General features: G+C 40.7%; 1 protein-coding gene across 8 annotated transcripts in view; it reads left to right on the top strand.

The window, feature by feature from the left end:
* Window positions 1-693: 693 nt before the first annotated feature.
* Window positions 694-24,153, top strand: part of AATF (apoptosis antagonizing transcription factor) — a 109,506-nt gene continuing 86,046 nt past the window's right edge. For 6 of the 8 annotated variants that reach the window (XM_038548034.1, XM_038548030.1, XM_038548031.1 and 3 more), the window contains exons 1-4: window positions 695-935; window positions 1,890-2,081; window positions 4,117-4,548; window positions 5,392-5,529. In XM_038548034.1, coding sequence (XP_038403962.1) covers window positions 851-935; window positions 1,890-2,081; window positions 4,117-4,548; window positions 5,392-5,529 — 847 coding nt within the window. In that variant the 5' untranslated portion in view covers window positions 695-850. Of the gene's footprint in view, window positions 936-1,889; window positions 2,082-4,116; window positions 4,549-5,391; window positions 5,530-24,153 lie in introns of all 8 variants that reach the window. The other 2 variants (XM_038548028.1, XM_038548029.1) reach the window with 1 other exon arrangement.

Below are 24,153 nucleotides of genomic sequence, written 5' to 3' on the forward strand. Positions count from 1 at the left end.
GGCTGCCCGCCGGAGCTATTTCTAATTATTCCCGTTAATAACGACGCCAACAGTCCGGCACACACACATGCACATCCCTGATGTGGGATTCTTCAAGCCTGCCCACCACAGGGTCACAGGCATGTGCCCGGCCCCAGCCTCCTCCAACTTGTTAAATGCCAAACCCATCTTGGTTCAGTCTGTGCGTCCCTGAAAGCGCACCTGAGGCTGGAGATGCTCACCCTTTACTCCCTCGTCTTTTTCAAATCAGCCATCATAGGCCACGGCCACACTACACTTTATTTCTAAGCGAATCTCGGGCAAACCTTTTTTTTTTTTTTTTAATTTTTATTTATTTATGATAGTCACACAGAGAGAGAGAGAGAGAGAGAGAGAGAGGCAGAGACACAGGCAGAGGGAGAAGCAGGCTCCATGCACCGGGAGCTCTCGGGCAAATCTTAAAGGCGACAAGGGCCGCGGCACATCGCAGCGTCTGTTCAGCGCCAACGGCGGCCACGTGCCCTCGCGCGCTCCCGGACCGCCCCCCCCCACCAACCCCCTCCGCGCACGCGCACGCGCACGCGCACGCGCACGCCCGCGGGGACGGCGACCCTCCCTACAGCCTCCCGCGCGCTTCCGCCTGATTCCTAGCAACGCCCGTAGTGACACGCGGGCCCCGCCCCCTCCCGCGCGCCTCCCGGAAGTGGCCGGCCCAGAGCTGGAGCGGGGTTGTGCGCGGTCCCGGGCTGTTCCGGCGAGCAGTCTCCCGGGCGGCAGGGCCCCGGCGGGGAGAGAGCCGTCCGGGCCCGGGCCGGGGCTGAGGCTGGGCTGCCCGCTGACGAGCAGCGGCGCGGAGCGAGACCTGGTGACGATGGCGGGGCCGCTGGCGCTGCAGCTGGAGCAGTTGTTGAACCCGCGCCCGCGTGAGGCGGATCCCGAGGCCGACCCGGAGGAGGGTGAGGCCCGACTGGGGAAAGGCCACGTGGGGAGCGGTGGGGCCGGCCCAGGGCAGCGCCGGGCAGCGCGACAGCGGCCGGCCACCGGGCCTCGCCGCCTGGCCCACTCGGCTTTCCCCCGCGCAGAGGGAAACCGCCTCCCGGGAGCACTAGGGCTTCGGCTCCTTTCGGACCCGCACGCTGGACTGGGTGCTCGGGTGGGCGGAGCATCCCGGGGCCTCAGGCTTCCAGGGCTGTTGCAGGGAGCTAGGGTCTGGTCGCTGGTGGGACTAGGTATCTTTCAGGATGCCCTTACTGGTGTTGAGTTAGAAGTGAGAAGGCAGTCTTAGCCGTTTTGTTTTTTAAGGCGGCCTGCCCCTAAGAACTTACTTGGAGATTGAAGGAAGAAGTGGGATTCCGTGGTGCTGCTTAAGCCTCCTTAGGCCTCGAGACACTTGCTCAGGGGCTGACGAATGCGACTGCTGTTCTGTAAGCTGGTGTCCAAGGTCTGGTTGGGAGTAATCCTGCTTTAGACTTGAATCAGAGAAGTGTGAGGAAGGAAGAATAAGGAAGGATAAATGTGAGTGCTGGACCGTGTCTTAGGAAATATCAGCCAAAAGGGGGATGGGGGTGGGGGTGAGCCAGGAGAAGCAAGCTCCCTTAGGGATGGGATGGAGGGAGGGAGGATAGATGGCTGACTTAACAATATTTGAGCCACTGTCACAAGTGGAAGAAGGATTAGGCTAGCTTTTATGATCCAAGGCGTAGAGATAGGCCCTGCTAGTAGATGCAGAGGTCAACTTTCTGTTCAGGGACGGCAATACGGTAGTGGTCTTACCTTGAGAAGTCATGCGTTTCTTTTTCCTGGAAGTTAGTTGGGATTTTGTAGAGGATGCGTTAAAAGGATTGGACGGGATTACCGTTCAAGTTCCCTCTAACCTGGAGACTTCCCCCGCCCCCACCCCTCCCCTACAGCCACTGCTGCCAGAGTGATTGACAGGTTTGATGAAGGGGAAGATGGGGAAGGTGATTTCCTGGCTGTGGGTAGCATCAGAAAACTGGCATCAGCCTCCCTCTTGGACACAGACAAAAGGTATTCTGGCAAGGCTACCTCTAGAAAAGCTTGGAAGGAGGACCACTGGGAGCAGACCCTGCCAGGTTCATCTGGTGAGTAGATGTTTGCTTGGTATACTTTCTCTTTCTTCCCTACTTGTTTAAAGTTGTGGGTTTTTTTTTTTTTTTTGTGTGTGTGGTTTTGTTTGGGGTTATTATTATTATTATTATTATTCTTTTTTGGATCTCTGCAAGTCTCGTGTGTGTGTGTGTGTGTGTGTCCACGTACTGTCTTAGGAGAAACCATGATTTTGGCATTAGAAAGAATCTTAAGAGCTACTTTATTTCGCTTCATAAGCAAGTCTAAAGCTCAGAGCCATTAAGTTTCTATAATCCTTATGTTTAGCCTAATGCCTCACCCTAAAATGGAAAGAAAAGGCAATATGTGTTGGGTATTGGAGAAGGCTATGGGTTGAAAAAGAATTGCATCTGATGAACATGCTACTCATGGATTCTGACCCTCTTCCTTCCTTTAGTTTTTCAAGTCTTGCATTGATTGGGTCACTGTATAAGAATAATTTGTGAAGCTCATTTTTTGCCACTGTAAAAATAGCAAAATCTTTCCCTCTTCCCTGTAAGAGCCTTAGAAGACTGTGAGGACACCAGCTTAGAGTTTTAAAACACCCTAAGTTTCTCAGTGGAAAAAAGGGAGAGGCTGGATATGATGATTACTGAGTGGATGCCATCTTCTTTTTCCTTTAGAGAGGTGCCTTGGTGAGAATCCACAGATACTATAGAAGAAACTATCATTCAGGTTATGATATCCATGATTTGGCCCTTGGTATAGTTCTGGGGGGCTCCTGATAAGCTCATTTCACATTCTTTGCCTAGAGAGTGATAAAGGGACCAATTGTGAGACAAATGTTATATTTATTGGGCTTTCACCATTTATCAGGCATTGTGGTAAACTCTTTAAGTGCTAGGAGATTGGAACACGGTAAGTCTTCCAAAGATGCTGTTACTGTTAACATTACATGTATCATTTTGTTTGATACTCCCAATAGTTTATGGAGCTGGTAGTATTTATCCCCATTTTACAGATAAGGAAATTGAGGGACAGAGTGGTTTATATAACTTGCTCAGGGTCATATACCTAGTAAGCAGAAGAGTCAGGATTCAAATAAGGCAGTCTGACTCCAAGATTTATACTCTTAATTACTACTCTATGAATATTCCTTAATATGAGAAATGGCACACATAAAAACAACTTAATCATTAATCTCTGCTATTTTTATTCTTAGTTTTGTATTTATATTTTGACAGCCCTCTCCATATCTTGAGTTTAAATAGTTCTTTAAAGAAGTACAGAAGACTATCATATTAAGTTGTTACTTACGCTTAATCAGTAAAATTATAATGTCTCCTTCACATGAAGCCAATTCCTCATCTTTCCAGGAGAGTTAGATGGATCCTTTTCCATATGCTGTGTACTAATGACATTATAATGGTAATAATATGAATGTTACCATGCATATCTACCACTTCCACCAAGCTATGAACCCTTCCTTCCCCATAGGTGTTACATTCTAGTTGTTATTTCCTGGCTTTTATCTACACCTGGCTCATAATAGGTACCTAATAAGTACGTAATAAACAGGGTACACTGTAGTGATATAGATTGTACATTTAATGATGAATTAAATTTTTTCAGATGTAGATTTGGGAAAACTGTTAATTTCCTTACTTGAAATCTTACCATTCTTCAAGGTCCAGATCAAAGGCTACTAGCCTCTTTCTTAAAAGCCTTGTTTAAATCCACTTGCCCTACACTTAAAATTTCCCCCTTCTCTGGGTTTTCAAGCCCTATGTTAAGTTTCGAAGGGTCTATTTTTTCCACTAGAACCTTTTGTTAGAATGAGATCCATGTTTTTTGTTCACCTTTGCTTTTCCCTGTAGCATTATCGAGGTAGATGTACAATAAAGATTTGAATTGAATTGAGTATAATAATAATATGTATTATTATTATTATTATTATTATTATTTTTGATGGATGCTGCATGCAGTCCTTTATTTGAAATCAAAGATGCAGCCTAGTGTTTGTCTCAAAGTAACATCCATCTTGTTTTCCTTCTTTCTTCTCTTGTTTAGACAAGGAGGTATCTGATGAGGAAGAGTCTGGAGATGGAGATTCAGAGGGGCTGGGTCTGGAGGGATCTGATGAGGATGCCATGAGTGCTGCTGAGGAAGAGGAGTATGATAATGACAGGGACAGCAGTTTGGCCTGGAAGAAGAGGAGCCGAAGCCGCCCTGAGAAAACACCAGGTTTTAGTGTCCAGAGCATCAGTGACTTTGAAAGATTCACGGAAGGAATGGATGACCTCGGTAGCAGTGAGGAGGAGGAAGATGGAGAGGAGGAGAGTGGCCTGGAAGAAGGGGATGGAGATGAAGACTCCGCGGGTGAGAGTGATGAAGACAGGGCTGCAGACAAAAATAGTGAAGATGATGGTGTAGTGATGACCTTCTCCGGTGTCAGAGTTTCCGAGGAAGTGGAGAAAGGAAGAGCTGTGAAGAACCAGATAGGTTTGTACACGGTTTGCTGTTGGCTTATTTTTCTAAGTGTCTACATTTGATCTCCTGTTTGTTTTGGCTGTTCCTGCACTCCTATGTCATTCCAGTTAGTTTGTGACCTGCCTCCCCTATCTAGAGGCCTGAAGCCCCATTATTCTGTGCTTAGCCCATCATTTCTACACTGAGCTGCTCAGCTGGTTCTGTTCTAGTGCTTTGACAGCTGTGGAATATATTTTTTTAAGATTTTATTTATTTATTCATGAGAGATGCAGAGAGAGGGGCAGAGACATAGGCAGAGGGAGAAGCAGGCTCCCTGCGGGGAGCTCTATGTGGTTCTCAATCCCAGGACCCTAGGACCACAACCTGAGCTGAAGGCAGATGCTCAACCACTGAGCCACCCAGGCTTCCAACAACTGTGGAATATTTTTTTAAAGATTGATTGATTGATTGATTGATTAGGGACACACAGAGAGAGGCAGAAATGTAGGCAGAGGGAGAAGTAGGCTCCCCTTAGGGAGCTGGACATGGGTCTGATGCTGGGATGCTGGGACCATGCCCTGAGTGGAAGGCAGACACCCAACTGCTGAGCCACACAGGCATTCCAACTGTGGAATATTGAAGAGGAAACAGTTTTCTCCTCTCTTGGGGCTTCATCATTCCTTCTCTGGTATAGCAAATACTTGCTTCCAAGGTACTGAATTTATTTCCTATAATAGCAAGTATTTTTGTGCTAGGAAGCTGTGATAAAGCCATGCTTTGTAGAGACTGATGTGATTTCCTGTCCTACCCCCTCTCTACCCCCGCCAACCCAGGAAGATTTTGTAACTGAGGAATGAAATCTTTTTTCTTTTTCAGCACTGTGGGACCAGCTCTTGGAAGGAAGGATCAAGCTACAAAAAGCTCTGTTGACTACCAATCAACTTCCTCAACCAGATGTTTTCCCTATTTTCAAGGACAAAGGGGGCCTGGAATTTGCCAGCGCCCTAAAAAATAGTAAGAATACTTATGTCATATGGGGATACTTAGAACCACTGGAGTATATGTTGGGATATACTTGGATTGTATTTGCAACACCACACAGTTGAAGAGATTTAGTTTCAGTGATCATATGGTACAGAATAGTTTTTACTTTTTTTTTTTTTAAACGATCTTATTTATTGATTCATGAGAGACACACAGAGAAAGCCAGAGACATAGGCAGAGGGAGAAGCAGGCTCCCACAGGGAGCCTGGTGTGGGACTTGATTCTGAGAGTGGGATCACACCCTGAGCTGAAGACAGATACTCAACCACTGAGCCACCCAGGTGTCCTGATGAATTTAGAAATTACTTGGTTTGCAGTCCCCTCATTTTACAGATAAGAAAACTAGAGCCCAGAGACAATGGGTTGCCCAAAGTTATAGAGCTTGTTCATGCATAGCAGAGCCAACTCCAGCTTTCCTACCTTACTATTTAAAAGTCTTCTGCACCGCCTAAATGTCTGAAGTGTTACATGCCTTGCCTCCTGTGGACTGTGCTCTGTGCCCAAGGGCACCAAAGAATGGGGCAGAGGGAGATTTGGGCTTAGTGTACTGTGGTTGGAATTGCTGTTCCATATTTGCATGCTGAGACTTAAGTGTTTTCATTTGCTCTTTAAAACTTGTTTTTATGGTACCATGGAGTTAGAGTTGGAAGGGACCCGGGGAGGACATCTGCCTCTAGATAGAATCACCTCAAAGTTGAAAGTAAATATTTAGGATTTCTATGGTAGGGGATCCTGCAAACCTCTCTTGTGGGAAAATACCTGCCTTTTTTTTTTTTTTTTTTTTTAAACGTGAACTCTGTGCCACACATGGGCTCAAACTCACAACCCTGAGATCAAGAGTCAGTCTACCGACTCAGCCAGCCAGGTGCCCCGGAATACGTGCTGTAATTAGGAATTGATTCCTAGGGTCCAGCCATCAGGTCCATCAGGGGTACCTGAAGTCAGGAACCCCACGGATACAGTGAGGGTGGATCTTTTCTATCCCTCCCTTAGTTTTTCTCCCCTTCTTAAATAAATGATAAATTGGCAATTTTCAAAATTTTTGAGATTTTTGGAGCACTTACCTGCTATTTACCTACCTACCTTCCCTCCCTCCCTCCCTCCCTCCTCCCGCTCTTTCTTTAAGTAAACTCTGTGCCCAACATGGGGCTCAAACTCACAACACCAAGATCAAAAGTAGTATGCTCTACTGACTGAGCCAGGTAGGTGCCCCATCTCTCTATTTTTAATGCCCTGGTACCCTAATTCCTGGTCTGCTTTGGAGGGAGGCCCAGACTGCTCTAGGTTAAATGTCTGGAGTGTTACATGTGGAGACTTTTTCCATTTTGTTAATTATTACTCTTTTTACTTGAGCCTGTGCCTTTAAAAAAAAAAATTCATCTTAAAATATTGCTATTTTAAGAGTTAGTCCCTGTCAGGTGGACACATTTTTTTTTTTTTTAAGATTGTATTTATTTATGATAGTCACAGAGAGAGAGAGAGAGAGGCAGAGACACAGGCAGAGGGAGAAGCAGGCTCCATGCAGGGAGCCCGACGTGGGATTCGATCCCGGGTCTCCAGGATTGTGCCCTGGGCCAAAGGCAGGCGCCAAACTGCTGCACCACCCAGGGATCCCAAGGTGGACACATTCTTATTCTTGAGTGTAACTTAGTTTCTTTAGCTACTTTAGTATCATTTACTTTTATTTTGCAACTGTTCTGATCTTTTTAATCTTTTTTTGTACTTAACCAATTCCCTCTTTGTCTCATTGGTGCATTGCAATAAATGTGACAGATGTCTGTGACAATCTGAGAGGGTGGATTGCAGTGGAGGAGGGAGAAGAAAGGCATGTTTGTTTAGTGTCACATATTCTATCATTCATTCTAACCTGAATGATAGTTTCTTCAATAGTATCTAGTAAGTAACATTTCTGCACATCTGATGGGTGACTAATTTTTTTTTAAGATTTGTTTTTAAATATTTATTTATTTGAGAGGGAGAGAAAGAGAGAGAGCATGGGGTGGAGGGGCAGAAGGAGAAGGAGAGAGGGTCCCATGCAGACTCTGACACTGAGATCATGACCTGAGCTGAAACTAAGTCGGATACTCAACCGATTGTGCCATCCAGGCACCTTAAGATTTTATTTTTAAATCCTCTCTGTACCCAGAGAGGGGCTCAAAACTATGACCCCAAGATCAAGAGTTACATTCTTTACCGACTGAACCAGCCAGATGCCCCAGGGTGGCTAATTTTTGTTTGTTTTCAATCTTATGACAGCCATAAAAATGTAATACCTCCCTATATTGGTAAACGTTTTTTTTTTTTTTTTTTTTTTTTTTTGGTAAACGGTTTAAGAAAAACTTCTGGGCTGTATTACTCTGGGTGCACCATTTATACTGTGCTATATGGCTAGTGTAGAACCAAGGCTGAATATGTACTGACCCCAGAACAGGCACTGGAACTTACTGTCTTTAATAAATCTCTTGTCAGTGCACTGTCTTATAGGAGTTAAAGTTAGACCCGCCTGGCTTTAGAATCCATATTGGCAATGGATTACCTATGTGACCTTGGGCAGGTTACTTCACAGAGAGAGGGCAATAGTATGATTGTGAGGATTGCAGGACATGATCAGTATAAAGCATTAGCATAGTGTCTGGCACACATGTTAGGCATGGGTATTTTTCTGCCAAAAGAAGCATTTGGTAATGATCAGTCATGTGAATGATGGTCATCAGTATAATAACCATCATCCTCATTGTCTTCAGTGTTTTTTGACTTTTTATTAGTACTCAAATTTCCTATATAATTTAAATTAAGCATTCCTTCTGGAAAGTGTAGTGTTACATTCTCCTTTAATGCTCACAATTCAGCTTTTGTCTCATAACTATGAAAAGATGATCAGAGATTTCCTTGCCACCAAAGCCAGCTACTGCCTCTTTGAAGCATTCAACCTTTCCTTGACATATTTGCCTTTGACTTTGGTGACACTGTGAATGCTGTTTGGGTTCTCCTGCCTTTCTAATTTTTTCTCCTTTCAGACCCCTCTTATCCTCTCAACGTCAGTTTCATTACACCTGGGATCCTGTTCTCAGGATTGATATATTCTGTCTTTAGCATTGCTGTTTACTCTCATAGTCCTAAAATAGCCTCTAAAGCAGGAGATTTTAACCATAGTTAAACTGATGAGCAGCATGCTGTTCTAATGTCAGCACCCTCCACTCTATTTTTCAGAAAATAGATCAGTATCTCCTTTCCCCAATACACATGCACTTAGTCTGCAATCACCTTGGTGTTACATGTTGGTGATTATAACTCTTGAAGTAGTTGTAGAAGTGATAAGTCATAAAGTAGCTTTAGCAAAATTAAGGGTTTTCCTGTGGCAAAAGCATTTTTCTCTAAAGAGGTTACTTTTTCCTCTCTGTTTTTCTTCTTTAAAAGTCCTACAGGATTAGGAGGCAGGTCTTTTATGTTGGTGGCAGCAACATAAGGAAGAAAGAAACCTGAGCATGAGTTATTTAAAAATTGTCATTATGGAATATATCAAGCTTACATAAAAGCATGGAGACTTGTACAATGAACCCACATGCCTTTGCCAGCTAAGCAGTCATCAACTCCTGGCCAATCTTATTTATTTATATTTATACTAACTCTCCCTCTACTTCTGGATTTGTATGAAGCAAATAGTAGATGCTTTATCATTTTTTTCAGTAAATCAGCATGTATCTTTAAAAGCACTTTTTAAAAAACCATAATACTGAGGTGCCTGGGTAGCTCAGTCGGTTAAGTGTCTGACTTTTAATTTTGGTTCAAGTCATGATCTCAGTGTCTCGGGCTCCCTCCTCTTCCTCTCCCTCTGCCCCTCCCCCTGCTCTAAAGTCTACTTATAGATTTACCTCTCTCTCTCTAAAATAAATAGATAAATCTTTAAAAAAGAAAAATCACAATACTGTTACTCCATATAAGAACATTAACAGTGATTTCTTAGTAAGTGTAACTAATTTTAATGGATGGGAGAATTGAGAGGATTTCTGTAACAGACACTCTCTACTATCTTTTTCAGAGTTGGCTCTGTAGCTTTAAATGAAGTGATTAAAGGAAAGCCAAACTTCAGCCATAATAAGTTGACCTTTTAGTGAAATGCATGTTATTAATGTATTTAATGAGATGCATTACAAACTGCAGTGAGCACCATGTTTCATTACAGGTCTAAAATGCAATATCATTAAAGACCTTTAATAGAAACAATGGTTGACATTTTGCTATTTCCCATAAGCAAAAGAACCCAGGAACACAGTATAATGTAATATATAGAGAGGAAGTGTTGAGGTTCTTTACTTGCGTACGAGTATAAGAACAAATTCCACTGTTAATAAATTACATTGTCTTTGCTCCCCTGCATCTTCCCACTTCTCGTTCATATTCACCTTCTCCACAATCTCTGGCCTTTACCCCAGCCCTTCAACTATTTTGAATTGAATAGACTACAATTTTTAATGCTAATTTGATCTCAGCACCAGTAGACACCTTAAGAATAAATTTTTTTTTTTTTTTTTGGATTATTTATTGAGAGAGAGAGAGTGTGTGTGAGCTGGAGGAGGGGCAGACGGAGAGAGAATCTCAAGCAGACTCCACACTGAGCTTGGAGCCTGACTTGGAGCTCGATCTCTCCACCCTGAGATCATGACCTGCGAGGAAATCAAGAGTCAGACACTAAATTGACTGAGCCACCCAGGTGCCCCTTAGGAATAACTTTTTAAATTTTGAGTAAGTCATGGGCAATCATGGAGTTTTTATAGATAATGTTTCTGTTTTGTTTTTTAGATTTTATTTTTAAAGTAGGCGTAGATTCACAGGGCTCAAAATTCAAAAGATACCAAATATTTATTTTTTTATTTTTTAAAGGTTTTATTTATTTATTCATGACAGACACAGAGAGAAAGAGAGGCAAAGACACAGGCAAAGGGAGAAGTGGACTCCATGCAGGGAATCCGATGTGGAACTCCATCCTGGGACACCAGGATCATGCCCTGGGCCTAAGGGAGGCACTAAACTGCTGAGTCACCCAGGCGTCCCAGCCCTCCCTTTTTAAATTACTTGGCTGCCTTAGGTGACAAATGTGCGTTTCTGTGTTCTCTCTGTTAATACCTTATGGGTTCATGGCAGAGTTTTCACAAATGATATGTAGAACCCTGAAACATTCTTAATTATAGGGTAAGTTTAAGTGTAGCTTGGGACAGAGGTATCTGCAAGCTTCTCCTAGTGTAGCACTGTGTCGGATTAAGGACCCTTGTCACTGTAGACTTCATCTAGCAAAAGTAATAAAAGATTGATCTTTTTCTTTTAGCTGATGTCTCATTTTTAAAGATATCTTTACTGTTTTATTGTAAAATTATGTCATGCTTACTTCAGAAATTCAAAAATACATAAAAGCATAAGGAAGAAAAGAAGGATTACCTGCAATCCTACTGCCCAGAGGTAACCACAGTTTTCATTTTGATGAATAACCTTTCAGACCTTTTCTGTGCTTATACACATACACATACATACACATACACATGCTCCTTTTGAAAAAAGAAAGGAATCTTATAAATATGTACTATTTTGTAAGCTTATTTTTTTTACTTGATATATCATTTCATGTCAGTATATTTAGATGTACATCAGCATTTTCAGTAGCTACAGAATATTCCATTTTATAGATTTACTGCAATTTATTTAACCAATCTGTATTGATGGATGCTTAGGTTTATTCCAGCTTTTCACTTTTATAAAGCATGCTTTGATAAACATCTTTGTACATACATATTTGTGCAATTTGTTTGAAAGTAGCCCTTCCAATAGAAATATAATGTAAGCCACATATGTAATTTAAAATTTTGTATTAACTACGTTAAGAAAAAGTCTAGGAAAACACGTAAAATTAACTTGTAATATATTTGATATTTAACTCCATGTATCAAAAATATTTTAACATGTAGTCAACAAATAAGAAGGTATATTATATATCTTTTTTTTCATGTTAAATCTTTGAAGTCCAGAGTATATCCTACTTTTACAACTCATCTCAATTTGGACTAGCCACATTTTGACTGCTCAGTAGCTACATATGGCTAGTGGATACTGTATTGGACAGCATAGATCTATATTCTCTGCAATTGCTGGGACCAAGGGGTTGTGCCTTTTTATTTCTTAAGGTTTTTGGAATTTGTTGGCCTTAGAAGATTTATAACAATTGAAATTCTCTTCTGTGACTGTTGTTTTCCTCCTTTCCTGCTACCTCAGAGCATTATTGATCTCTTATTTTTCCTAAACTGTAGGTGGGAAATGAAGACAATCATCTCTTGATAACTTTTTGTTTGATATTTACACAATACCTCTTGATTTAGCATTTAAACATATGCTGTGTTTTGTCTGTTTATTAGAGAATGAGTTTTGTGTAGGAAGACTTTTGGTCCCTATTGAGCTACTTACTTAATTTGTCCAACCTGGTTAATTAGGCATTTATATTATACAAAGAGTAAAATTGGATCGCAGAGCAAGTGCTTTTCCAAAGTAACTAAGTGGTAGGACCAGGAAGAGAGGGTCAGAGTCTTCTGCAGTGAGTCTACCTACCCTGAAGAGTTGAGCCCTAGGGCTGTGGAACTGTGTAAACAGCTGAAACCAATCTAGTCAGAAAATTTGTTTTACTGGTTTGGGTTCCTTAGGAATTAGGGTTGTCTTTGGCCACAGAAGCAAGAAGCAACCCTGTAGTAGCTGGTAATAGTAGCAGTTTGCTAATAGGGTTACTCAACCTGCTATATTCACCGGGAAGCTATACTCATCATTATGTGCTGGAGCCTCATTATATGGACATTTAATTAATCCACTTTTAACTATAGGTGCCTGGCCAAAAAAAGAAGAGGGAGAGAGAAACAGCTTGAGTAGTGCAGAAGTTCGGCCTGCCATTGTATTCAGTGAGCCAGTGGTGCCTCCCATAGGCCCCACAAAGGAAGCCCGTCAGAGATGGAGGGTGGGATCTGTAGTTGCCCTTCTGTGAGCATCTCATCAGACAGACTGAATCTGGGGTTTAGACTTCTAGCACACAGTCTTTGTACAGCAGGGTCCCTAAATGTAATCATTTACAGCAGTGTTTAACTGTTGAACTAGCTGTGGTCCTAGAGTTTGAGGGGAGGAGCTGCTTAGGTTGAGCTTGTGGAGACAGTACAATGCTGAACCCTATAGGCAGTTTTAGGGGTTTTCAAGTCATTTTGTCAGAACTTTGATATTTGCTTTGTGTTCAGGCTTGAGAACCTAACTGCTGCATGAGATGCTATTCTCCTTTATTATTGTTATATGTGTCTCAAAACCTATGCTTAAATAATTTTATTAATATCATACAGGAGCAGAATAAGCAGTACAGAAGCATTCAGGAAGACAGCAGGAACCCTTTGCCTTACATTTAGTCTCATTTTATTCATTTTCTATAATTTTAGGTAGCTTGTTTATATCTGTTTCTTTTTTTTTTTTAAGAATTTATTATTTATTCATGAGAGACACAGAGAGGCAGAGACATAAGCAGAGGGATAAGCAGGATCCCAATGTGGGACTCGATCCGGGAACTCCAGGATCATGACCTGAGTCAAAGGCAGATGCTCAGCCGCTGAGCCACCCAGACATCCCTATATCTATTTCTTGATTCATTTATTCTCTGGTATGAAAGATGAGATGCTCCTGACCGGTTAAACAAGCTGAGAATTAACATTTAATTTAGCAACATGGTGGTCAGCCATGACCTTGGTGAGCACTGTTCGTGGAGTGGGATATGGGCTTGACGGGAATGGGTTTGCTGAGGATGGGAAAAAGGGATTTGAGATGGTGAGTTTAGACAATTCTTTGTAGGGATGTGACTTTAAAGGGGAGCAGAGAGATGGGACATTGGGTGGAGAAGGATGTGGAGTCAGAGAAGTGTTTTGATTATTTTGAGAAGCAAGAAGTAAGCTGCATGTTTGTATGTTGAGGAGAATGCTCCATCTGCTGTAGCAATGTCCTTGAGTAGGTAAGTGGAGATGGGACTATGCACAAGAAGGGTGTCCTTCGATAGCAGTGTGGACAATTTAACTGTCATGACAGCTGGGAAGGGAGTATATAAATAGGCACCGATAGGTAGGAGTCTGTGAAAATTCTCTTTTGATTGTTGTTTTCGTCAAAAGAGAAACCAAGGTCATAAATTGTGAATGAGGAATAGAGGATGAGACAGCAGAAATTTTGAGGAAAGCATATGAGATAGTCCATCCCATCTTCTTTCTGCTCCAGTTTTACAGTCTGCCCTGCCGCTACAACCAAGAACCCAGTGCTTTATCCATGCATTGACCCCAGGAGTTGAAAACCTGCAAACCGCATTTACAGTGTTATTACCATGTAAATAAAGTATAATAGCAGGGCGGGGAAGAACTGGAGACTTAAACTTTTTTTCCTTTGTTTTCAGAGTCATGGTTCCTGGGCCACTTAAAGGAGAATGTTCTTAGTGTAGTTCAAGTTTCTAGTTCCTGGTTCCAGTAGATCTTTTATTAATAACCCTGTATTGGGGGCGGTTGGGTGGTACAGTTGGTTGAGCATCTCTTGGTTTTGTCTTGGGTCATGATCTTAGGGTCCTGGGATGTAGCCCTGCCTCCTCTGCACTCAGCATGGAGTCTGAGATTCTCTCCCTTTCCCTCTGCCCATCCCTCTGCTCATGTGTGCACGCATTCTTTCTCTCTCAAATAAATCTTTAAAAAACAAAAACCCTGCACCAGATGCTTAAAACCGTGCTGTATTTTTGTTTGCTTCACATTCAGACTATTAATCTATTACATCATTTTCCCCTTAGGTCTCTAATCCCTACGCCCCCACCCCCACCCTGAGGCTCAGTTTTAGCTCAATCTTTTTTTTCCCCAAACTTTAAATCATACCATCTTTTCTATTGTATTTTCCCAGTTTGAACTGGTTGTTTCCTTGGGACTAGTGCACAGTCATTCCCTTAGGATTTTCTTTTTTTTTTTTTTTTCATTGCTCTTGAAGCTATTTTTGGGCTCTTGTCTTCCTTTATCTCAGTTTACTTTGTCAGTTTGTTCCTCAAAAATGTGTGGGGAGTAAATTATTTGCATTCTTGTAGATTTAAAAATACTGTACTTCCATTCTTCATTGATATAGTCTTAATTCATCGGGTATAAATTTCTAGATTGCAAATGACTTTACCTCAGAATTCAACAGTACTGCTCCATATTAGTTTTCTATGCGCAGCAACAAATCACTGCAAGCTTGATGGCTTCAAACAGCACATGATTATTTATTTATATATTTATTATTTTACAGTTCTGGAGGTGAGAACTCTTAAAGCTAGACTGCCAGCAGGGCTTTGCTTCTTTTGAAGGCTCCAGGGGAGAAGGTTTCCTTGGCATTTCCAACTTCTATAACCTGACCACATTCTTTGGCTCATGGCTGTGCTCCAGCTTCAAAACCAGTGTTATTCCTCCAATGTGTCTCTCTCTCTCTCTTTCTCTCTCTCTCTCTGACTCTGACCCTACTACCTTCCCCTTATCAGGACCTTGTGGCTACATTGGGGCCACCTGGCTGATTCAGGATACTCATCCCATCCCAGACTCTTAACATACTCTGACATATGTACAGACTCTGGGGTTAGCATACTCTAACATATGTACAGACTCTGGGGGTTGGAATGTGAACCTCTTTGAGGGGGAGCTGCTCAACCTACCAGTATTGTTTTGTTATCTGATTTTTTTTTTTTTTTAAGATTTTATTCATTTATTCATGAGAGACACAGAGAGAGAGAAGCAGAGACACAGGCAGAGGGAGAAGCAGGTTCCATGCAGGGATCCTGACGTGAGACTCAATCCTGATCACACCCCAGGGCTGAAGGCGGCGTTAAACCGCTAGGCGCTAGGCGCCACCGGGGCTGCCCTATCTGAATGTTGTTAATGAGGAGGTGGTTGCTGCTCTGAATTTCATTCTTTTGTGGGTGGCTTGTGTTGCTTTCTGGAAATATTTGAGCTCTTTACTTTTGGTTATTTGAAATTGCCAGAAGAGATGTCTGGGTATGGGTCCTTCTTCATTCGTTGTGCTGAGTACTGCCTGGGCCCTGTTAGCCTTAACACTAGGTTCCTTCAGTTTGGGGAAATTCTCTTCTGAGATTTCTTTGTTAATTTCTTTCCCTCCGTTTTCTCTGCTCTCTTTTTGATGCTGAACCTGGCTTTAGTATCTAAAAGATTTTCCATGTCTGTCTGATTTCCAGGTTTTATTTTTATTTTTTTTGTAATCATTTTTTAATTTGTAAGAGGCCCTTTGTTTTCTAATTGTTCCTTTTCTATATAATTAATGTTCCTTTTCTATATAAACTATGTACACTTACAAATACTCAGTTTTGTTTTAAATTTACTTTAGTTCCTAGAATTGTTCTGTTTCCACCAGCTGTTCTGTTTACCTTGGACTTTTTCTTCTTTTAATTTTTAAAAAATGTTCTATGTATTTATTTTGTTATTTTTTTTAAGTAATCCTATACCCAGCATGGAACTTGAACTCAGACTCTGAGATCAAGAGTCACATGCTTTACCAACTGAGCCATCCCCTTTCCTCTTTTTTTTTTTTTTTTTTTAGATTTATATATTTATTTATTCATGAGAGACACAGAGAGAGAGAGTCAGAGACACAGGCAGAGGGAGAAGCAGGCTCCATGCAGGGAGCCCGATGTGGGACTTGATCCCGGGTCTCCAGGATCAGGCCCTGGGCCGAAGGCAGCACTAAACCGCTGAGCCACCCGGGCTGCCCCCCCCTTTCCTCTTTTAAGTTTTTACCCAAATTTTTATATAAAGAGTCAAATAATTTTATAAAGCATTATAGGAAAACCAATATCTACTGCCTGTGTACACCACTCCCTTGCCAGAACCTACTGTCCCAAAGCAACAATTTTATATATTTTATATATATTTTATATATATATTAAGATTTTATTTATTTTTTCATGAGAGAGAGGCAGAGACATAGGCAGAGGGAGAAGTAGCCTACCTGTGGGGAGCCCGATGTGGGACTTGATCCCAGGAGCCCGGGATCACAACCTAAGCAGAAGGCAGATACTTGACCACTGAGCCACCCAGGTGTCCCTATATATATATATATATTTTTTTTTTTTTTTTAAGATTTATTTATTTATTTGAGAGAGAGAGAGATCATGTGAGTGTGTGGGTGGGAGAGGGAGAAAAAGAGGGAGTCTCAAGCAGACTCTGCGCAGAATGTGGAGTCTGACTTGGGGCTCGATCTTATGACCCTGAGATCATGACCTGAGCTGAAACCAAGAGTTAGATTCTCAACCAGTTGTGCCACCCAGGTACCTCTAAAGCAACAATTATATTTTTAATTATTTTGTTTTGTTTTGTTTTGTTTTGTTTTGTTTTTGAATCCATGGATTTCTGCCCATATCTCTAATTAACATGTTTTGTTTCTACTTGATTTTTCAGTTTAGGCATTATCTATTGGTACTTCATTATGAAAATGAGGATTTAGCTCTTGTTCTTACTACACTCATACACAGTTTCTATCGCTTTGTGGTTGTATATTGTAATTTGGTTAGATCAATAGTCAGTATTTACATTATTATGTCTGTGTAAACACCATTCACAGGTGAGCCATGTAATATATATATACTATGATTATTTGTCCTTTCCCACACATCATTTTGTTTTCTAGAGTTAATAATTGTTACGTTTCTGTTTGTATTATTTTCTGTACAGTTATTTAAGCCCAAACTTTTCTGTAGTTGTTTAAATCTCCCCTCAAGATACTCAGTTGCATCAGATATTCTGCCAATTTATCTTCCTGAAGAAGTCTCTTCCAGAGCCTTTTGACCTGCTCTAATCTGGACTGTTCACCTCTGATGCCCAGCTATCATGCTGACATCTCCCCTCTCATTCTGGGGATTACCTTAGCTTCTCACCTCTGTGCATCTCCTATTCCAGGATCTTTCTTGGCTTACTCTTTATTTTGGTGAAGTATATCCTCTAGTAGTTTGCTGAGAAATGGTGCTGGAGAGGTAAATTATTTAGACCTTGATTGTCTGAAAATATCTTTATTCTGTCATCACACTTGATTGTGTATGGAATTCTATAAAATATTCCATTGCCTTCTACTCTCTAAAGTTGCTCTTTTTTTTTTTTTTTTTTAATTTTTGTTTTATTATCTATGATCGTCACACAGAGAGAGAGAGACAGGCAGAGAGACAGGCAGAGGGAGAAGCAGGCTCCATGCACCAGGAGCCCGACGTGGGATTCGATCCCGGGTCTCCAGGATCACGCCCTGGGCCAAAGACAGGCGCCAAACCGCTGCGCCACCCAGGGATCCCTAAAGTTGCTCTTGATAAGTCAAAATCCCCTTCTGATTCCTGATCTTACTGTTTTTTCCTTTTCTTCTGGAAGCTAGGGACTTCTCTTTGACTGCAGAATTCTGAAATTTCATGATGCTCCACTTGGTGTAGATCTGTTTTATCCATTATATGGAGTACTCGCAGGCCTTTTCTACCTGGATACTAATTTTTAGTCCTGGAAGTTTCCTTGAAGTTATTTTGTTTGTGATTTTCTCTCCTCTGTTTTTGGGAGGACCTATCGGACCTATCATTTGATGTTAGTCTGTCCCTCTGATTTCCTTCTTTTTTCCTCTTCAGTTTTCCATGATCTCTTCTCTCTCTTTTCTATTATGGTTCTACTTTTTTTCTTTTTTTAAGATTTTATTTTTAAGTAATCTCTATACCCACCTTGGGGCTCAAACTCTCAACCCCCAAAATCAGGAGTCACACATTGCACTGATGGAGCCAGTCAGGCACTCCTGGTTTTACTTTCTAAGATACTTCCTCGGCTTTATTTTCAAACCCTTCCATCCAGTATTTTTATTTCTTCTATCATTTCGATGTTATTTCTCTGAGGATATACATGATACATATTTTCTTAAGTGTGCTTCCTACATAGTTTGTTCCCTCCATGCTTTTTTTTTCTTTTGTTTTAACCCCTGTATAACATGATAGATGTTTTTCTTAGACGTTTGGTAATCTTTTCCTCTCTGTTGATTTTAAAAGTAGGGTACTGGGGCGCCTGGCTGGCTAGTTGGAAGAGCATGTAATTCTTGATCTCAGAATCATAAGTTTGAGCCACTCATTTAGGTGTAGAGATTATTTAAATAAATAAGATTTAAAAAGAAAAAAACAAAAAGAGGAGGGTACCAAAAAGTTGATTCAAAGTTTTGTATGTTTAGTGGGGCTCTTTTCTGTTTTCCATTGTTTTTTTGTTTGTTTGTTTGTTTGTTTTTTAAATTTTGTTTATTTATTCATGAGAGAGAGACAGAGAGAGGGCGGCAGAGACACAGGCAGAGGGAGAAGCAGGCTCCATGCAGGGAGCCCAATATGGGACTCGATCCCGGGACTCCAGGATCATACCCCGGGCTGGAGGCGGTGCCAAACCGCTGAGCCACCCAGGGCTGCCCCTGTTTTCCATTGTGAAGTGATCTATATGGACCATATTTGGGGAACCCCAGTGTCAATATCTTTAGATCAGGTGGGCAAGCTGGGGTCTGAGCATTTAATCTCTGAACTTAAATTTATTTCCTCTGTTTTTAATACCATGCCTTTGTCCTCTATCATGTCTGGTGTCCTCCTGTCTAGAGATGCTATGTTGAACTCTCAGAAGATAAAGTTCTCTGCTTCTGCCTTTGGGAAAGGATCTCCTATACTGACTGCTTTTAGCCCTGTCTTGCTCTTCTCTTCTAGAGGTGCCCAGCACTGCCAGTTCCTGAATCTTCTGGGGTTTTATTCACAGACCATAAGGGGACTTCTTCTCATTCTTCTTCACTGTTAGCACTAGAGTCAACCTGCTCAGGTTTGTTATGTTGGTTATTAATTTATTTGCTTTTTAAAACCTGGTTTATTGAGGTGTAATTGACATACAGTAAACTGTATATGCATCCCATCTCTCTGTTCCCCTTTAAAGCCACATCCCTAGAAAGAGTCTGTATTCATTATTACAGATACCTTTTTCCTATTCTCTCATGAACCCATTCCAGTCAAGCCTGTATCTCTACCATTCTACCCAAACTACTCACCAAGGTCACAGATGACCCCACATTACTAAATGAAATGGTCAGTCCTCAATTTTCAGCTTACTTAACCTGTCAGCATTTGTACAATTTGATGTGTAGACATCTATGAAACCACCACCGCAATGAAGACAATAAACATATTCCTCATCCCCAGAAGTTTCTTGAGCTTCTTTATTAGCTTTTCTTCCTGCCTCTTCCTGTCCCTAAGCAACCACTAATCTGTTTCCTGTCACTATAGTTTGTTTTCTAGAATTTTATATAAATGGAATGCTACAGTTTGTATCTTTTTTTTTTTTTTTTTTTTGAGCTTTCACTCAGTTTAATTATTTTGAGGTTCATCCATGGTTTTGCATATGTCAGTAGCTCATTGCCTGTTACTGCTGAGGGATGTTTCATTAGAGGCACAGACACAGTTTGTTTTGGCTCCAGTTACTGGTTGTTACAAAGAAAATTGCCATGAACATTCGTGTACACGTTTTTATATGGATGTGTACTTTCCTTTCTCCTGGATAACTAAGAATGGAATGGCTGAGTCTCATGGTTATTAGCATATAGAACTTTTTTGAAAAATTCTTTTTATACTTTAGGTAATCTCTATATACCCGGTGTGGTGCTCAGTCTTCGCAGCCTTGACATCGAGAGTTACATGCTCTACCAACTGAGCCAGCCAGGGCCCCAGTATATGTTGAACTTTTAAAGAAATGCTAAGCTCTTTTCCAAAGTGGTCATACAATTTCATAATCCTGCCAGCAGTGTATAAGAGTTCCAGTCACTCCACGTCCTCATAAATGCTTGGTGTGGTCAGTCTTTTTAATTTTAGGGATTCTCCCCCCCTCCCCCCCGCCTAAGAATTTATTTGTTTACCTGAGAGAGAGTGAGGTTGTGTAAGAGAGCACAAGCAAGAGGAGGAGGGACAGACAGGGAGGGAGAGGAAGAGAGAGAACTCAGGCAGACTCCATGCTGAGCATGGAGCTGGACTCAGGGCTCTATCCCTGACCCCAAGACCATGACCTGAGCTAAAACCAAGAGTCAGATACTCAACCAACTGAGCCACCCAGGTGTCCCTAGGCATTTTAATAACTATGTAGTTCATTGACTTTTCAGCTTAAGAAACTGAGTTGCTATCATCTCTCTCATACTTTGTCCTTTCTTTGTGGGTTATTCTTTTAAAGGTTACTTAATCAGTGGAATAGAATACAGTTCAGAAATAGATTCACACAAATATGGACAATTGACTTTTTACAAAGGTGCAAAGTCAGTTCAGTGGAGAAAGGATAGTCTTTTCAACAAATGGTGCTATAGCAATAGCACATTTATTTGCAAAAGAATGAACTCCAACCTGTAGCCCACATGTTATACAAAAATTAACATAAAATAGATCAGTAACTTAAAAGTGAAGCAGAACTATAAGGTGTTTTGAAGAAAACGTGGGAGAAAAATCTTCATGACCTTGGGTTAGGCAAAGAGTTTTTAGATATGACATGAAAAGCATAATCCATAAAAGAACAAATTGATGGTTGGGCTAACTCAGAATTAAAATTTTTTGCTCTGTGAAAGATGTGTTGTTCACAGAATGAAAAGACAGGTTCCAGACCTAGAGAAAATATTTGCAAATTGGAAACATCTGACAAAGGACTTACGTCCAGGATACATGAAGAACTCTCAAAACTGAACAATAAAAAAGGGGGATAAAGCATTTGAACAGGAACTTACCCAAGAGAGGTATATATGATGGCAAAGATGTGCATGAAAAAATGTTTCATGTAAGCATTAGTGTTGAGGGAAATACAGATTAAAACTGCAATGAAATGCCACTACACACACCTATTAGAATGTCTCAAAACGAGCACCTGACAACACCAAGTGACACCAGGGGTGCACAGCAACTCAAACTTTCATGCATTATTGGTGAGAATGCCGCTTGGGGTAAGAGTTGAGTGTTTTGTTTTTTTTTTTAATTAAGTTAAACATATACTTACCAGATATCCAGCAGAACATCTTAGATGTTTACCATAGAGAAGCATATATCCACACAAAGGCTTGCACATGCATGTTTTAAGCAGCTTTATTCATAATCATCAAAAAATGGCAACAGCCCAAATGTTCTTCAATAGATAAATAAAAAAATAAATTGTGGTACATCATTCAGCAATAAAACAGGAACAAGCTACTGATAAATGCAAAAACATGGATGAATGTCAAAGGTCTTATGCTAAGTGAAAGATGCCAGTCTCAAAAGATTATATACTTTACAGTTCCATTTATATGCCATACTGGAAAAGGTAAAACTACAGATTTGGAGAACAGATCAGGGTCTGGCAGAGGTTAGGGGTAAATGAAGGGTCTGCCTGCAGAGGAGCAGCCCTGCTCTCTTTGTTCCTGGAAGTTTCTATTTTCCTCAGTAGCCTATTTCCTTGGAGTGTTTCCCACCTGTTTTTTCACAATGGCTCACCACTGAACCCTTCAGCTTGTCTTGATTGTGAACATTTTGTTTGGATTGAGGGAAGGGGGGAAATACTCGTGTGCTTATTCCCAGATAAGTCTAGGAATATTTCTTATGGTAATGGATACATGATACAGTACTTCCAGGGATGGAGGAATGGGTTACATCAACCTATAGTGTCATTTTTTGCTTGAAAAATATATCTTTGATACTAAAACCTTACCCAGAAGAGAATAATAGATTGCACAGAGCTTCTAGATTTTGATGTGGGTTAGAACTGAAAAATGAGATGTCTTTAGACTCTTTTTCCTTCTCTCTTTGATAAGTGATATAATGTGGTTTGGACACTCAGAGATTCCTGAGATTCCAGGTTCTGGTTGATGATTTACTGCAAAATTGCTTATAAATTGAAGTAGAAAATGTTTTGCAGACCTGGCAGCTTTCTGGCTTCACACCCATTTGTCACCCAGCATTTCCCTTTGTGTATAGAACAAGAATTAATTAGGCTGCACTGCAGGAAAAGTTTATGGCTATAATTTATATAGGATGAATTTCTTTTTAAAGAGACAGCATTGTTTTGTTATACCTATATACATATAAGTGTGTATATATATAAGGTGATTTTTTTCTCTTAAAGCAGTGTCTGCAAGCTTCCAGAGTGAGCCTTCATTTTTCTGCTTAATGCAAGATGTTGGTGGACTAGACGCTTTTATACTGATTGCTTTCTGATCAAACTGTTGGTTTTCTGTTTCTTGTTTTCAAATTCATTGTGTGCTAGTGAGCAGCACTCAGTTGTAGGTTTGCATTTTAGACATCAGTCAGACTTGTCTGCTTTCCAGAGCTTTGTATTCTTTTGGTTTCTTCGAAGACTTAGGATTCTGTTTTTTTTTTTTTTTTTTTTTTTTTTTTTTTTAGGGTCTTGCTCATTCAATTAATGTTTTCATAATCAATGCAAGTCAGAACTTGCAATTTGTTCCTGATTTGCACATTAAAGAGCTCCATTAATTAAGGATCCTGGTGTTTGGCATGTTCCCGCAGGATCTGTGCATTATTTACACGGTGAAAGTGCAAGATGCACGCTTCGCAGTTGTAGTGGCAACTGCAGTTAATCCTGCTTTTTCTCTTTCTTTCGTCTTCTTTTTTTCTTTTTTGCTTGTGAATAACAATTAATTCACAACTCATTGAAACTCCTAAGGGATACATTGGACCTAAATAGGAACAAGTGATCCAAACGATGGGGCCACAGTGGAAGAGTAGAAAGTAAATCCTTTGTTTAAAAGGGGAAAATCCCCCTGGAAGACATAGAGAATTTATGTGTTTGGTTTTTGTTGGTTGTTGGAGTTGGCTGAATGTAGGAGGCATAATACTGTTGAGTTGTACTTCTCTTTACTCTGATTTTGCAGATTTTTTTCCTCTCTGTAATAGTAGCTATACTGATAAATGAAATTGCCTTTCAGAGCCCAAATGACCCCAGAGATTTAGACTAACATAACCCTATGCTATGTCAAGTAAGCTGTTACATAATATTCCTATTTTTAGTTGCTTTTTCATGAAATCACTTTTCAGGGTGTTTGGGTTCTGTTAACCATTTCTTTTGGAAGCCTAATCTAAACCAGAGGTTGTGTAAGAGGGTGTAAAAAGCAGTTGGAAACATGAAATCAGATCACTGGTTCAGCAGGTTCCTCCTTTCTGGTCTCTGCCATGGCTAATGCTTATCTATTCCTAATGCATTTTCCTAATAGTAGCTAGTCCTTAAAAATATTATGAGAAGCTGCAAAGCATTTTCACGAGTGGAGATATTTTTTTCTCTGATATTTATGAAACTTGCTAGGGATTTTGTGGGACTTAATTTATGTTTATGTCCTTTTGCTACTATGTAGATATAGACATACATAAAATCTTTATATGTATATTTTTTTATGTAAGTGTGTATATATAATATTCACTGGAATATACACATACAGTATCGAAGTATGTAAAGGAAAAACTAAACGCTTTCCCACTTTCCCAAATCCCTGTACCACCTTCTCAAAAAAACAATGTGGGGTGTATTATCCCAGATA

The sequence above is a fragment of the Canis lupus genome, chromosome 9 (genome assembly GCF_011100685.1).
Source record: "Canis lupus familiaris isolate Mischka breed German Shepherd chromosome 9, alternate assembly UU_Cfam_GSD_1.0, whole genome shotgun sequence".
Taxonomy (NCBI): domain Eukaryota; kingdom Metazoa; phylum Chordata; class Mammalia; order Carnivora; family Canidae; genus Canis; species Canis lupus.